The sequence below is a fragment of the Heterocephalus glaber genome, unplaced genomic scaffold (assembly GCF_053883595.1).
Source record: "Heterocephalus glaber isolate CG9 unplaced genomic scaffold, H.glaber_assembly_v1.0 deba00001760, whole genome shotgun sequence".
NCBI lineage: Eukaryota > Metazoa > Chordata > Mammalia > Rodentia > Bathyergidae > Heterocephalus > Heterocephalus glaber.
Window position 1 is genome coordinate 39062 of NW_028258457.1, and position 17272 is coordinate 56333.

General features: G+C 37.3%; 1 protein-coding gene across 1 annotated transcript in view; it reads left to right on the top strand.

The window, feature by feature from the left end:
• Positions 1–368: 368 nt before the first annotated feature.
• LOC106008481 (uncharacterized) overlaps positions 369–17272 on the top strand; it is an 85553-nt gene continuing 68649 nt past the window's right edge. The window contains exons 1-2 of the mRNA XM_087201482.1: positions 369–501; positions 4528–4587. Of these exons, the coding sequence (XP_087057608.1) occupies positions 499–501; positions 4528–4587 (63 nt within the window). The 5' untranslated portion in view covers positions 369–498. The remainder of the gene's footprint in view (positions 502–4527; positions 4588–17272) is intronic.

Here is a 17272-nt window from a genome sequence, read left to right on the forward strand (position 1 = left end):
TGGAGACAGAATGGCTGGAAATCTCAATTTAGGCAAGGGTCAAAGATCAACAAGAAGGGAGAGGAGCTTACAGAGTATGGGTCGGTGTTTCTAAACTTAGGGACCCAGTTCATGAGTGGTGGCAGCCTTAAACCAGGGCCCTGATTTACAGGACAACAGGCTCCCCCGTTTCAGTGTGACCTGGCCTGGGTGCCCCTTTTGCTTTCCACAAGTAGTCAGTCCAGGGGAAACAATTGCGTGGTGGAGGGGCTCCTCGGCTCTAGTGATCTTCCAGAACTGTCGCTCACGAAGCGGGGGGCGGAGGCTACAGGAACTACCCAATTAGAGGCCACCGGAAACGGTTGTCGAGAGTCATTCCACTAGGCAAGAGGAGGTCGCTTCCTGTTAAATGGTCTTTGTAAACATGTCTCACTGAAGCACTTGAGGTTCCCTTTCCTGTGGACTTACAGTGGTTGTGGGAGCCGTGCGGAGGCCTCTAGATCACCCGTGAAGCCGGGAATGGTGAGTGTGGACCCAGCCTCGGGACTCCAGGGACGACCTGGAACCTGTTGTTTCGGCAGTCCTAGAGTCCCGCGCCCGCCTCCGCCACTGCCTACTCGGCACTCGGTCTCCTCCAAGCCTCGGGGTGAGGCTATGATGGCAGCCGGATCCACTGCAAACTGCCTTGCCCTGGGCAGTGATATCGCACCAGCCTGGAGTCCAGTGTCTCCGCAGTGTGTGCGTGGGCGGAGAGGCACGAGGCGACTCCTGACTGGAAGGTGGGGTTATTGATGGGAGCCCTGAAGCCCCTGGGGTTCCTTGTCGCAGGCCAGCCTTATTTGTACCAAGTCTTCCAAATTCGACCCCCATTCTCCAGCCTAGCGCTTGGTATTGGCAGGAAGGAAAATTTAATTTTGTGTGGGGCATTTTACATGTGAGTGAATCAGAGAATAAGCACGTGGAACTACTTGTGTAAATCCTTGTACTTTTCCTTCCTAGGCTTTTTCTGGACGCAGGCTTCCTGGAGCCTCCTTTAGGTTAAGGTTTCCCTTTGCAAACTTTCCAGGTCCTTTCCACGCAGCACTGGCCCTTCCGCTTACCCCACCCCTTCCCCAGCTCGTCCCCCGCCCCCTTTTGGCCATAACTAAAAAAGTTTGAATATAATGAATTATGTGCAAAAACATTTAGGCTATATATACCGTGATTTTGGACTTCCCAGGCTCCAGAACTGTTAGAAATAAATGTGTTGTTTAACCCCCTCAGCACTTAGTATTTTGTTGTAGAAGCCTGTGTGTGGTATGATGCCATTGTATTCATTTCCACGTATTAACCGTAAAGTGTATGATTCAGTTGTTCGCTATGATTTTCCCAGAAACTGTCAGAAGTCCTTTACTTTTTTTCCTCACTTCATTGTGCCTGTGTGTGTGTAACTGACTCAGGTTTATATGACCTTGTGGTTTAGACAGAGTCCATGCATGGAGGAAATCGGAAGCATTTTAGAACTGTAGTGAGTGAGAGGTTGATGAAAGTTTTTATTTGTCCTGTTGGACCACGTTCCCGGATAGATTAGCGACAATCTCTTAAAGCACCACACAGTCATGAAAACTTACTGGAGAACTTTATTTTCCAGCCAGGACCCATGTACACTCCAACCGAGTCAGAGGACAAAGGCCTCTACTGAAATGAGGACTGCATATTTAAAGGGAAAAACCACAGAAAAAGTCCCTCCTCCCATTCCCCTGGGTTACGGATTGTTGCAGAAGCTGGTTGCAGAAGCCAAGATAAGCACAGTTAGTTCCTCCCATTCCACTGGGTAACAGATTGTTGCAGATCACATGAAACACATTTTCTGTTAATTTTATCTTGCGGTTGCATGCGAAAACGGAGTGCAGCTGGAAGTCACACATTTACAAAATGGAGGAGAATGTTCTCAACATGGTGCTAGTATTGCTAAGTTGCTACGTTGGGTCTCACAGTCCTAGTGTGGGTAGTATTACAGGAGGCCATGAGTCGTGAGGAAAATGCTGACACCAACATCAGAGAACAGTAGATATCACTAGGTCTAAAGGAGACATAGGCTAGATTAGTTACTTGAAAATGAGACACCAAGACTCCAAGCAGGGGCCAGTGTACTGTGAGGTCTAGCATATAGCAGAAGATAGCAGGGTTCCTGAATAATCAGGATGGCAAGATGGGAGCAAGGAGAATTTAATGTCTTATCTTTGCTCTCTTTCAATTGGCTGCTTTCCTCATGACCCCTCCCTTACAGCCAGAGACTGTTGCCACTATGACTGGTCCTTACAGTACAGCTTCCTAAGGGGCAGGGCAGGGCAGGGCAGGGCAGGGCAGGGCAGGGTGGGGAAAGAGAGTGGTCTGCCAGGTAAATAGGTGTACTTCCCCGGGGCTAGTTTCTGCTCTTCCTCAAAGACCCATCTCAAGTACCATATATTTGGAAAATTATTGCATGAAGTTTTTAAAAGAGTTTGAATCATCCCATTTCTCCTGCCCGGCCTCCAGCACACACCTCTTGTTAAAATTTTCACACTGAAATGAATAAAATGAAAATATATATCCCTTGACATGTCGAGAGTTGAATAAAATGGAATTTGAAGTTGTAAATGCATACCTACAAAATCTTGATTTTACGCCATACAATATTTTTCTTTTAGGCATATTAAGGCTAAATTGAATTTCGGACTGAGCAACATCAGTGTCATGGGATTGTTTGTATAGAATGGCTCCCATAGTAGAATTGATCATCATTAAGTGGTAGAGTCCTGCTTATGGGAGTGTGTCAACATTTTCTTGGCGTTTCTATGCTTGTACATTCAAATCTTACTTGCATAGCTTCTCAGAAATGAGTCCTATCTCAGATTTCAAGTGTCTGCTGTAGCTAGCACGTGGTTGCATGATCTTTGCTCCTCTTATACATATGCCCATATGGCCTGTCCTTTCAGGTGTAGTGCAACAAAGATTACACAGGTGTCTGGTTTCCTGGACCATTCAGGGACAGAAGCAATGTTACTTCTTGCTTGAGGTTGATATGCTACTTCATAGTGTGGCAAAAGGTTCTTTTCAGCTTAAGGGGCATCCTCAGGAGTGCTGCTTTCTATTTGTGAAGAGGGTCACTCCATTGAACAGAGATTGATTCATGGGGAAATGGAAGATGAAGCGCAGTTTCTAAAATGTATTTATTTTTATCAGTGCATGTTAGTAATACAGAATGGTGGGGTTCACTTGGGGTTTTTGATTCTTGCATTTAACATGTCTTTGTCATTTTAAACCTCATACCCATCTCTCCCTTTTATCTCAAAACCCTGCTCTTCCAATCCCTGTCTCCAGATGTCCACCTTCAGTTTGCTGGAATTTCTCCTCTATTTTATTCATTAATTTATTAATTAATGTGTCTCTTCATGCTGTTGTTTCCTTTGCTGTGCAGAAGCTTTTTAAATTGACGTAATCCCATTTGTTAATTCTCGATATTATTTCTTGGGCCGTTGGAGTTCTATTCAGGAACATTTTGCTTGAGCCTGTGGCTTCAAGTGTTATCCCTATGTTATCTTCCAGCAGTTTTCAATTTCTGTTTTTATATCTAAGTCTTTGGCCCATTTTCATTTACTTTTAGTACAGGGTGAGAAATAAAAGTCTAGTTTCAGCCATCTACAAGTAGATTTCCAATTTTCTCAACACCATTATTAGAAGAGGCTCTCTTTTCTCCAAGGTCCCTCTGCCAAAAATCTGGTACCTTAAGGTGCATGGGATTGTTTCTAAGTGTTCTGTTCTATTCCTTGGACTACATCTCATCAAGTTTTGCCTTAGATCCTGCAGCAAGTTATCCTGATGATTTAGCCTGGAGGATGTCTAGTCTGGAAGGAGACAGAAGCTCTGTGCCTCCCACACATTCATGGGCTCTACATATCTTCCATTTGATTGACTCTCAGTTTTATTCTTTCTAATAACATGATAATACTAAGTAAAAACCTCTCCTGAGTTTGAGAGTTATAGAGACTATTGGGAGAATCAAATTTGTGGTTGACTGGGCGTATATATGGATAATCCTGTTAACGTATTCGTGGATCATACTTGAAGTCTTTTGGGACAGAACTCTTCTTTTGTTGTTTTTGTTTTTTGAGACAGGGTCTCGCTATTTAGTTCAGAGTGGTCTTGAGCTCACTATGTAACCCAGGCTATCCTGGAACTTCCTCCTGCCTCAGCTTCCCGAGTGCTGAGATTACAGGCATGCACCACCACACCCAGTTTTCTGGAACAGAGCCCTTAACCTGTGATTAATTCCATACAGTTTCCATATGGACATCCTTGGGATCATGAAGATGAATAACTGGCCCTTGGGCCACCATTACAGTCTCTTGATATTATCTTCTTAAATTCTGAATAAATGACCATATTCTTTTATTTATTTTTCTCCAAAGTTTGGAACAAAAAAAATAGTGTAATGAATAACCAAAGCATGTTTCTACCTCATCATGAATTTATAATCTAAAAAATTTTGTATAAATTCTCATTAATTTTTCTCTCTTTGCCTTTTAGGAAAAAAGTTTGGAAGTCAATAGTTTTGCAGATTGGTACCCAAATTGGGAAGAAGACAAGGTAATTTTCCTCAAAACTAAAGGAATTCTCCTACAAGAGAATATTAGTGTGTTATGAATTTTTTTTGCAGTGCAGGACATTGAACACAGAGCTTCATGCATTGCAGGCATGTGCTTCACTGCTGAACTGTGACCTGAGACAGTACCCTGGCTATCTTGCTCAGGCTGCATGAAACTCCTGGTTTCAAGCAATCTTCCTGCCTAAGCCCCCTGCCCCAGTAGCTAAGAGTATAAGCACAAACCACTGTGTTCTGCTAATAACATGAAATATTAAAGATAAGGAAATAAAACAAGTAAGTGCACTTTGAATTTATTTAATCATTGAAATTTTTTAATAAAAATACATACTTAGCTGTGTGAGGTGGTAATCTCAACACTTGGGAGGCTGAAGTAGGTGAATCTCCATTAGTTTAAGGCCAGCCTGGGCTACATGGTAAGTTCAAGGCCACTCCAAACCACGTACTAAGACCCCGTCTCAAAAAATATCCCTATATACACTTAAATGTGATATATATCTTCAATGTTTACAAGTTAGAAAAACATGAAGAACCCATTTAATGAACTTTACTTTTAAAAGAAGTTTGTGTATTTAAGGTATACATGTGATGTTATAAAATTCATATAGAGGGGGCAGGGATTTAGCTCAGTGGTTCTGCCACCAGCCTTGCAAGCAGAAGTTCCCGAGTTTGATCCCTGGTACCAAAACAAAACAAAAAACAAAAAAAAAAAAAACAAATAAAATTCATATAAATAGTAAAGTGGTTACTGTGGTGAAGAAAATGAACACATCCATTATGTAACAGTAACCCATGATTTCATTTTTGTTACAAAGACAAGTAAAATTGCATTTAAAGGAATGTCAAATAAAACACAATTTTATTACCTATACTTTTCATGTTGTGGATGTAGATGCAGACTTGTTTGTTCTAAATATCTGTTTAGTATCCTCTGAGGAACATGTCCTCATTGTGTCCTGACCCCACCTGTTGTCTCCTGTAAGAACTGTTTTATTTTTTTTTAATTGTTTTATAGTATATGTCTGAATATTTGACTTCACATGTAAGCATGATCTTGCAGTATTTTTGTTCTGTGTCTTATTTCACTTAGCTTAATGTTCTGTACCCCAATACATAGAGTCACAAATGGCAGAATCTGCTTTTATTTTTAACTAGTATATGTTTGTGATATATATAATTACATTCATTGAGTTTGGGGAGATTTTATTTTTTAATTTCATATTTCAAATTCACATTGTATACTACAATACGTAGTTAAGAACTACATAAACTTGCCTTTAGAATATTCAGTATTTGACTTGGGCAATATTATTTTATCTACATCTAGAAAAATAAAACTTTGCTGTTTATACACATCAAAAATGATGCCATATTAGAAAATAGGGCATTAGCAATCAATTGTTTTTCTAACTTGCTGTTGACTCAACTTACATTTAACGTGTTTTGGATTTTGGGTTGTTGGATGTTGTCTTAGTTACTTTTCTCTCATTGCTGAGACAAAGTACCCAACACCCAAAGTTAAAGGGGAAAGGGTTTATTTAGCTCACAGTTTGTAGAGGTTTCAGTTCATAATCAGCTGGCTCCAACACAGAGTGCACATGGCAGAGGGGCGTCACAGAGGAGAAACAGTTCATGGCACCCACATCGTAAAAAAAGCAACAAGGGGCCCTTAACCAAGTCTTTCTGCCACTTTTATTCAAACTGCTTAGGGCAGGTTGCACTCACACCCTTAATCCTAGAGCCCTCTGGCCTAGCATTGCAGCATGAATCAGTCACACTGTAGATCCAGCCACCTTTGAAAAAGCATGAGGCTTTGGGGGGACATCTAAACACAAGCCATAATAGATGTTATGCAAGAGATGACATCTAAGCCTCTTTAATACATGGTATTGGAAAAACTGGATTTCATCATGCCAAAGATTAAAACTAGACCCCTATCTTTCACCATGCACTAAACTAAAATCAAAGAGGGTTAAAGATCTAAATATTAAAATAGAAACACTAAACTTGCTGGAAGATAAGTTAGGTAAAACTCTTGAAGACCGTGGCATAGGAAAAGACTTTATGAACAAAGCCTCAGTAGCACGGGAACTAGCACAAAGAATCAAAAACTGGGATCTCATCTTATTAAAAACCTTCTGCACTGCAAGAGAAACCATCAACAGAGCTAAGAGACAACCTACAATGTGGGAAAAAATTTTTAGCGCCTGTTCCTCAGACAAAGGTCTACTATCTAGAATATACAAAGAACTTTAAAAAAATCAGACACCCCCCCCCAAATTTAAAGACCCAATTCGAAAATGAGCATCTGAAATTAACAGACATTTCTCAGACAAACAAGTAAAAGCAGCAAATAAACATATGAAAAAATGTTCAGCATCACTGGTCATTCAAGAGATGCAGACGAAAACAAGACTGAGATTCCACCTCACCCCAGAAGGAATGGCTGCTATCAAGAAATCAACTAATAACAAATGCTGGCGGGGTGGTGGGGAGAAAGGAACCCTTCTCCATTGTTTGTGGGAATGCAGACTAGTGCAACCACTGTGGAAATCAATATGGAGACACCTCAGAAAAATAGGACTAGAGGTCTCATTTGACCCAGCTATTCCCCTGCTGAGTGTCTAATTTAAAAGAATCATACCACAGTGATATATGTGCACCCATGTTTATAGTGGCACAGTTTGTAATAGCTCAAGCTTGGAAACACCCCAATTGTTCATTAACTGGAGACTGGATAAAGAAGATGTGGTTTTTTTTAATGTATAATGGAGTACTACTCAGCCATAAAGAATAAGAAACTAGAGACATTTATGGCTAAATGGATGCACATTGAGGACATACTCTTAAGTGAAGTACGTAGGACACACGTGTAAATACTGAATAGTTTCTCTGGTGGAGAAACTAAAAGTGTAAATAAGAATCAAAATGTATAATTAATAATGTGAAATAGGAAGAAAAGGTCTAAAGGGGTAGGGGAAGTGGGAGGGATAGGGGAAAGGAAAGAAGGGAAAGGAAAAATGAGAAAAGGAAAAAATGGAAACAAACTCTTTGTAGATAGGGAAAGGTGGAGGAGGTAAAAGGAGGCCAGGGGACTGAGGAAAAAATAAGAACCAAGATACATCTTGTAAAGGTATAAGCTCCCAATGATGAATGTAACTGTATTGTATACCTAAAATGTATCAATAAACTTAATGGAAAAAAAAGAAGAAATGACATATATCAAACTTGGAAAAAAATTATTTTATATTCTATATATTATTTCTCTAGAGATGTAGCTGGCAAAATATTTTTCCATCGTGTAGGTTGTCTCTTCACTTTGTTGATTATTTTCTTGGCTACCCAGAAGCCTTTTGATTTGATAAATTCCCATTTGTTGATTCTTAGAATTATTTCTTTTACAATTGGGGTTCTAGTCAGTAAGTCCTTACCTATTCCTATGTCATCAAATTTTGTGTATTTTATCTTCCAAAAACTTCAGTGTTTCTCTTTTTATGTCTACATCTTTGATCCCTTTTGATTTGATTTTAATACACGGTGAGACATATGAGTCTAGATTCATTGTTCTGTAATTGCATAACCAGTTTTCATAGGACAACTTGATAGAGATAGTATCTTTTCTCTAACATTTGTTTTTATCCCCTTTGTTAAAGATTAGGGGGCCAAACGTGCATGAGGCTGTTCTTTTGTTGTATTGCTTTGTCTACAAGTCTATTTTTGCACCAATAACATTCTGTTTTTATGACTAGGTTTTATAGTATAATTTGAAATCCAGAATTGTAATGCCTCCCACTTTGCTCTTTTTTTCATAATGACTGTAACAAGGTAAACTTTTTAAAGGTTTCCCCTTTTGACCTTTTTTTTTTTTTTGGTACTGGAGATTGAACTCAGGACCTTGCCCTTGCAAGGCAGGCAGCGGAACCACTGAGCTAAATCCCTGGCCCCATTGACTTTTTTTAAAGCAATGGCAAAGTTTATTCAAGAAGGTAAAAAGTGAAGAGTTAGAGAGAAACTGGCTCTGCAGAGTAAGCTTGGGCTGAGTAAATAGAAAAAGAGGGTAAGAGCAGAGATAAAACTGCAGGCTGTGCCTGGGAAACACAGCATCAGCTATGGTGGAAAACTATGTTAGCCCTTTTTGACATTTTAAAAATAACTATTCTAATGTGTGAGAGATGGTCTTTTCTCATACTGAGTTAGATTAACTTTCCCTGATGATTAAGTGATATTGAATACTTTCTCATGTATTACTTAATCATTTTTTTTGGTTTTGGAGAAATATATTTATGGGTGTGTGTTAGTTACTTTTCTCTTGTTGCTGACGCAAAATACCAGACACCTAGAGTTAGAGAGGAAAGGGTTTATTTGGCTTACAGTTTGTAGAGGTTTCAGTCCATAATCAGCTAGCTCCAAGGCAGGAATGGCAAACAAGCATTGCAGAGCAGAAACACCATGGCATGCACAAGGTAGCAAAAAGGGAGAGACCTTCACCACATCTTTCTGCCTCCTTTACCCCATCCAGACTACCAGGATTAGGATAGTGCTAAACCACTCACTCATGTGTAGTGGTTTAGTAATCACACGTCCTTATTCCCAGCCTCACACTCCCTCTGACCAAATGAAGCTTTGGGGAGACATCCAGACCCAAGCTGTGACAGGGTGATTTCCCCAGTTTTAAATCTTGTTTTTTTGTGATTGTACTATTGGTTTATATGAATTCTTTACAAACTTTGGGAATTAATCTGCTATAGTTTGGATATGAGCTTCTTCCAAAGCTTCAAGTGCTAGATGCTTGGTCCTCAATGAAGTACTATTGATATTCTTTTTCTTAGTTGAGATGGGGTATTGCTGTGTTTCTCAGGCTGATCTTAATCTACTACAGGCACATGCCACAGTACCTGGCTTTCCAGTATAATGGTAATGATATGTGATGGGGACCTTTTGTATGTAGAGCCTATTGAGAGCTCATTAAATCATGAGAGTAACTTTTTTGGAAGAAATTAATCTTGGGAATGCTGAAAATCTTGTATGTCTGATTTACTTTTCTCAAGGATAGGTAGTTATTAAATGAGGCCACCCAATTTGCCTACTCACCTCATTTTCATTCTGCTCTCACACTTTCTCTCATGCCTCTCTCTCTGTTCCTCTCCCACTTTGTGATGACATCTGCTATGTGATAACACATCCAGTGAACCCTAACCAGATTGGTGTCACAATGACATTAGGATTTTCTGATTCTCCAGGAGTGAGAACCTAATTAATCCTCTTTTGTTATATACCACCCAGACAAACGTAGCTATTTTGTTACAACAAAAGAAAATGGATGAAGACATAAACTCTTATTAGATATATGGCTTCCAAATATCTTTGCTTCATCTTTAGGCTCTGGTGTTTCATTTTGTTTGTTTTCTGTGCTTTGCAGAAACTGCTTAGTTTAATGCATTTCCACTCATTTAGCTTTATTCTTGTAATCTGAGCTTTTAATGTGATATTCAGAACATCATTGCCAAGGACAATGTCTGTGAACTCACACTTATATACATGTTTTTTCTGCCATGAGCTTTATTGTTCCAGGTCTTATATTTGTGCCTTTTGTCTATTTCTAATTCATTTTGGGGTATGGTGTGTAATAGGGCCCAAATTCATTCTTTTGCATGTGGAAAGGCAGTTTTTCAGTATCCTTTATGAAAAATACTATCTTTTGTCTGTGACCTTGTGATGCTTTCCTCAAAAATTATTTGGCTATATTTACTTGTCTTTGTTTCTTGGTCTCTATTCTTTTCCAACGGTGTATGTGTCTACTTTTATAATACTAACATACTATTTCAATTATTGTTGCACTGTAATATAATTTTATATCATATGTTGATGCTTTGAACTTTTATGTTTTTACTGAGAATTGTTTTGGCAATTTCATGTTTTTATAATTTCACATTTAAGGCTACATTTTCTGTTATTGTATAAAATATCATTGGGATTTTTATCAAGGCTGCTTTGAATCTGTATATTGCTTTGGGTAATACAGGCATTTTAATAGTTGCTTTTCTGATTAATTAGAGCAGGAATTCTGTATGTATCTTTAAATTCTTTCCTTAGTGTTTCATGTTTTTCAGTGCATGTATCTTTCACTTCCTTTGTTTAATTTATTCCCAAGTATTTAATTTTTGATTCTTTCATAAATAGGAATTCTGATTTTCTTTTTCATTTGTTCTATGTTGATTTTCTTTTTGCAAAGTTAGTAAATATATATATTTTGTGTAATATATGTATATATTTATATATAACTGTGTAGTTTCTTTGGGATTTTCTTACATGTAGGATCTTGTCATCTACAAATACTTATTTTTTTCTATATTGATTGAGATATCTTTTATTTCCTTTTTTTGTCTTTTATTTCCTTTTAATATCTGCATGTGCTACTACTGGAGAATATCTCATTTTACTCAATACTTTAACAAATTCCATGTGGAATTTTCATGAGTGGCAGCTGTTCCAAAATTTTCTCCTATACCTAATCTCTTGAGACTTTTTGTCTCAAAAGAATTGTAGATACTGGAATGTTTTCTGTTCTCTGAGGTGATGATGGCATTTTTTATTGTTTTAGATGGAGTCTTGTGTTGCCCCAGGTTGTTTCAAAATGTACTGGAAGAATCTTCTCATCTTTGTCTGATTTTAGCCAGAATCACATGCTAACATCATCACATCTGGCTAATTTGTGTTTGTTAACCACCCTTGCATGTGAGGAATAAGTCCCATTCAGTTGTAACACATAATCTGTTCAGTATGCACTTAAGTTTGGCTGTCTACTGTTTTGAGAGGATTTTTAAAAGTTGTTTCTCACAGACATTGCTTTATGGTTCTCTTATGTTGTCAAGTCATTTTCTGGCTTAGGTATCATTGTAATCCTGTCCTGAAAAAGTAATTTTGGATAATTTAGATAGTTCTACTAGTTTTAATTTGGGTTTGCGTTTACTAAGTGTTCTTATTAACTCTTTCCATGTTTTTGAGATGATAACCCTGAAAGCATCTGGTCCTGTGCCTGTCTTTGTTGATAGGTTTTCATTGTTTCTTCCATATCTGTACTTGTGATTGGTTTTTTGAGGCTTTCTGTTCCTTCCTCATTTAATACAGTTTTAATCTTTAATATGGATTTAATTCAGTTCCTTCCTGATTTGATACAGTATGTGATGGGTCCAAGAGATGGATTCCAGATTCTTGTATACATTGATCTAAGAATTGCAAGTATACACTTGATGGTAAAAGAGAAAGCAGTTACATTTATTGAAGTTATTGGGGAAGATGTGTTCAAGGAGTGCAGTTTGTTGCCAGCAGAAACAAAAGACTGGTACAAATGTAGAAAAAGTGGTGTTGGGACAGCAGAGGAATAGGAAGAGAAGAAGATTAGTCAGACTTCTGAATTTAAAAGATGTACACCCCACCCAGGTCACCTCTCATTGGATCCTTCTGGATATGATTGTCAGAAATGATTGACAGGGTGCTGAGTCATCTCAGAGGCATCCATTATGCATAACTTTCCCACAATTCACTTTTAATTACATGCATGACATGCAGTCTCTATATATAAACCTTTAATGAAGTTCAAGTGGAGAAAAGTATACTGCAGATCAAGCTACAGGATCTATCTGTGCTCTGACCTGGAGCTTTAGAGATTTCCTGGATCTTGTTATTCTTATATCTGCTTCTCTTAGGACAATGGAAGCAGAATTGGCCCTGGGGTGTGGCTGGAGGAAAGTGGTCCCACAGCCCCAGTTGTGCCCCAGTATACATTCTCAATTAAAAATAAAATATAAATGTACTTCTATTTTTGGCCAGAGATAATAATGTACAGAAAGGCTGTGAACAAAAACACCTCTACCACTCTGGAGAAATCTGTAGGCAGATTCCAAAATTTTACCTGAGCAAGAAAGGTCCAGTTGTATTAAAACTACATAAATGTAAGTTTTCCAGAGTAGTCATGATGTGTCATCCATCTCTTAACAGGTATATATTGAGTGATGATACAAACAATTTGAGTATCAGGAATATGGAGAGAAACAATATACTTGTAAACAATGTGGGAAAATCTGAAGTTATTACCACTTCTTTCAGGGACATGAAAATATTTATCGTAGAGAGAAAACATGACAAAAATGAATGTGCAAATTCACTCATTTCTCCTGACAACCATGGAGGCCCCATGTTATTATACCGGAGATGGACCTTGTAAATATTAAGTGTATGGAAAATGAACTTAAAGTTCATTTCTAATGGATTCACATGGAGAGAAACTCTATAAATGTAAGGAATGTGGAAAAGCCTTCATTTATTCTAGTTCTTTTGAAGTATGTAAAAGCACTTACGCTGTAGAGAAATGGTATGAATGCCAGAATGTGGCAAAACTTTCTTTTTTTGCACAGGTTAAAAGATATATGACATTGCATGGAAATGGACCTCACAAATGTAAACTTGTGGAAAAACCTTTAATTCTCCAAGTCCAGTTCTAAAACCTAAAAGGATTCGTGCTGGAGAGAAGGCCTATGAATGTAAGGAATGTGGAAAATCCTTTAGTAACCTTAATTCTTTTAACATCATGGAACTACTCACACTGGAGAGAAACCATATGAATGTGCCATAAATGGAAAACTTTTTGTAGGTCTTAAAAAACATGTTAGTATATAGTAGACCTTACAAATGTGAATATTGTGAGAAAGTGCTTCATGTCCTAGTTCTGTTCTAAGATAAGAATAATTTCAACTGGAGAGAAACCATAGTGATTGCAAACCATGTGGGAAGTCTTTTGGTTATCATGGGTCTTTCAAAGTTCATGGAAGTACTTACACTAGAGAGAAACACTATGTATGTTACCAATGTGGGTAATTCTTTACTAAGTAATTTTTTTCTTTTAAAGTTCAGAAAGGATTCATACTAAAGAGAAATCCTGTGAATGTAATCACTGGTGGAACGTCTTCAGACATTCTGATTCTTTATTAGTCCATGAAAGGTCTCACACTGGAGAGGAACCCTATAATGTAAGGAGCATAAGAAAGCCTTTAGGCATTCTACTTCTTGTATAGCCCATAATGAGCCCATAATAAGACAGATACTGTGTAAAGAATGTAGAAGAACCTTCATATATTGAAGTTATTGTCAAGTACACAAAGGGTCTTATTCTAGAGAACCTCTGTAATGTAAGCAGTTTTGCCAAGCTATTAGAGAGTTCATGTATGAACTCACTGGAGAGAATCTATAAATGCAAGGAAGAAGTATGGAGAATCTTTTACATTTTTAGTTCTTTGTAAGTTGATGGAAGTATTCTCAAGTGAGGGCTAGTTAGTAATGTAATATAGGAAAGCCTTCAGAAATTGTGAATCTTTTTGAGATTATGAAAGAATTTACAAGAGAGAAATCAAAATATAAAGTGTGAGATAGCCTTTGCTGATTGTAGTTCTTTTTAATTGAAAGTAATTACATTGGAGGGAAAAAAACCTATGAACGTAAGGAAGGTTGAGGAAACTTTTATTTTGATTGCTAAGTATAAAAGGCATGTGATAGGGCAACAGAGAGAGGGACTTTATGAATTTAAGTTTTCTAGGTAAAAGTTTGATCTCCCAGTTCATTTCTGAGACATGAAAGGACTGACATTAGAGGAGGTATTTTCAATATGTGGCCTATGTTTTTTCCCATCTTATTTTTAGAGAGGGGGGAACTGTCTTTGTCCATTTATAAATTAGAAAATACTGTTAGGGTATATAAGTAACTTGTATTTTTATATTTCTTATGATAATGTTTAAAAAGTGAGAACAAACAATGATGAGCCACAGTTTATATGGAGCCACAATAGAGAAAATCTCTGAGTGTAAGCATGTGAGAATGCCATTACACATTGTAATTTTTTGAGACTATGAAAAAATTAATATTTTGGGGAAAACATGCAGTTTAGTAATATGCCTTCAAATATACAGATTTCTTTTAAACCACAAAAGGAATTATACTGGAATTGTGAAAGCACCTGGTATATGGGGAAGTATTTTATGATTTTAGTTAATTTCAAAGATAGAAAATGGCTCATACTGGGCAGAAATGATATAAATGACAACAAGGTGATAAAGAGTTTATTTCTTATAGTTCCATTAAAAAACATTAAAGGAAAACCCTCTTAATGAATGTAACCAATGTGGGAAGACTTCACATTTTTTTGACAGTCTGTAGAAACACTTGATAATCCATTGGAGATAGACATTACGAATGTCAGTTATGTGAAAAAACTTTTGATTGCCTCAGTTTATTTTTAAGGCATGAAGGGACATATAGTGGAAAGAAGTTGTGTAATTGTAAGAAATATTTGAAAGTTTTCACTTCTTTCCCAAATATTCAGACTTAGTATCACACAATGACACTAAACCTTGTGAATTTAAGGAATGTTGAGTAATCTTTTATAATATCAGTTCCTTTCTATGGTATAAAAGGCCTCAATGAAGAAAATACTGTGAAGGTAAATAGTGTGGTGAAGGCTTGCATTATTTCACTTAATTTCACATACAAAAAATAATAGCTTTCCTGGGGTGAGGCCCTGTAAATAAAAGCAAGTACTCAATTCCTTTCAAACTCACGGTAGTATTTATACTGAAGAGAATCCCTATGAAAGGAGCATGGGAAGGCTTTCATGTCTCACAGAATCTTTCAAGCATAAAAGCAAATGTGTAATGGACATATGTCCTATAAATGTTGAAATGTTGGATTTCTGTCATTTCTATTTAAAGCAAAGCCATGGATAAACTCACAGTGGTGAGAACCTCATAAATATAAATGATTTATCAGTGCTTCTGGTGGCCTACCTCTTGGATATATGCAGTATTAAATCCCTGTTTTTAAATAGAGGTTTTTAATATTTAAAGACATGTGGGCCTGGGGATTTAGCTCAGTGGTGCTGCACCTCCCCCACAGTGCAAGGTCCTGAGTTCGATCCCTGGTACCAGGAAAAAAAAAGTTTAAAAACATGTGAAGTCACATTAAAAAGATCCTACTGGAATAAAATGTAGGTATATGGAAACCTTACAAAAATTGCTTCATGTGTAACAGGTCTAAAAATTTCAACATGAAAGAGATCTTAGAAAAGTTATAAATTTGTTTATTTAGGTTCTTTAAGACAGACTTGCTATACAGTTATGACTGGCCTTGAACTCACTATGTGGTCTAGGCTGGCATCAAAATTGCAGTGATCCTCCTACTTGGCCTTCCAACTGCTGTGATTACAGGTGTATGCCACCTTCCCTGGCTAAAGTTATAAATATATTGTGTTTATTAGTAATTTTTAACCTAGGCCGATGTATATTTGATTTCTACATTTACAAAGAAGTGTTGCACTGAAGTACATATTTGTCTATGTTTTCTGTAAGCAATATTACACAGGTTAGGTTTTCTAGTTCTACTTGACACAACTTCTTTTCCAGCATGTGGTGTTGGGTGAAAGCAATGTATTTGTAATACAGTAGTTGCTTTAATTTTTACATATTTTAATTTTTGGTGGTATTAAATCCATTGAAAAATGACTATTAATTGTGGGGTATTCCTACTGGCCTGTATGACAGCTACAGTATATTACCTTTTTCTTATGGGAAAAATTACTTTTTTAAGGAAATAAGACAAAAAATTTTTTCCTTGTTAATAAATCATGACTTGTAAGTTATAACTGTGTACTATTTATCATGTAGTCTCATGTGAATTACTGACTTTCCTGTATATTAGACACAGCTATTAATAAAGAATCTACATTTAGACTTATAAATTCAGTTACTCAGTGACAAACTGCATGTCTTTAAAAATCTCTTTTTCTAGATTGAATCAGCCCAAAATGTTCAAATAAAATGTTTGGACACCAATCTAGTAAGAAGCAGTTGAGAAAAGATCATTTTTCACATCAAGCCTTTCCCGCTAGAGCACAGCCTTAATGCTAATTTTTTAGCCTTTCTCCTCTTACTAGTCAGTGTACATTCAAAATATGAATTTCCAAACTTTACAAGCTCTGACTATAGGGGTAAGAAATAAGTTCTTGAAGTTCAAGTGCTTATGATATTGTGAAAGAACAAGGACAGTTGAAGGGACCAACTGGTTTCTAAGATGAAAACCAAAATTTGGAAGAGAATGATGACATATGAGATGATTACCAGAAGATGTGTTGTGTCTCTTATCTATTGAGGTGAGAGGCATGAGTGGGTGAGTATGTTATCATTCATCATTTCTGAGTCCACACCAAGTACATCTTGAGCAAAATCTCAAAAGCTTCTGCATGCAGGTATCGATGATAGAGTGTAATTCAGACAAGTCAGGCATTCTGAGGATGAATAGTTGTCATTTCCTATGAAGGTAAAAGCATAGTGTTTACCATTATATTATCCTTTAATTTATAATCTTATTTGTGGTATTAAGAATCAAATCCAGCACTTCATGCATGCTAAGCAAGTTCTCTACCACAAAGCTACAGCCCGAGCTGCGCTTTCCTCTTAATTTTTGACATGGTTAAGAGTTAGTTTCCTGGTTGGGGCACTGTACAACTGCAATCGCAGCTCCTTGGGCATCTTGAGCATGACTACCATTTGGACCCAAGAGGTTGATGCCAATTTTGAACTCACAAATCCCATGTCATAAAAAGTAAATAATGGCCTCGCACAAACG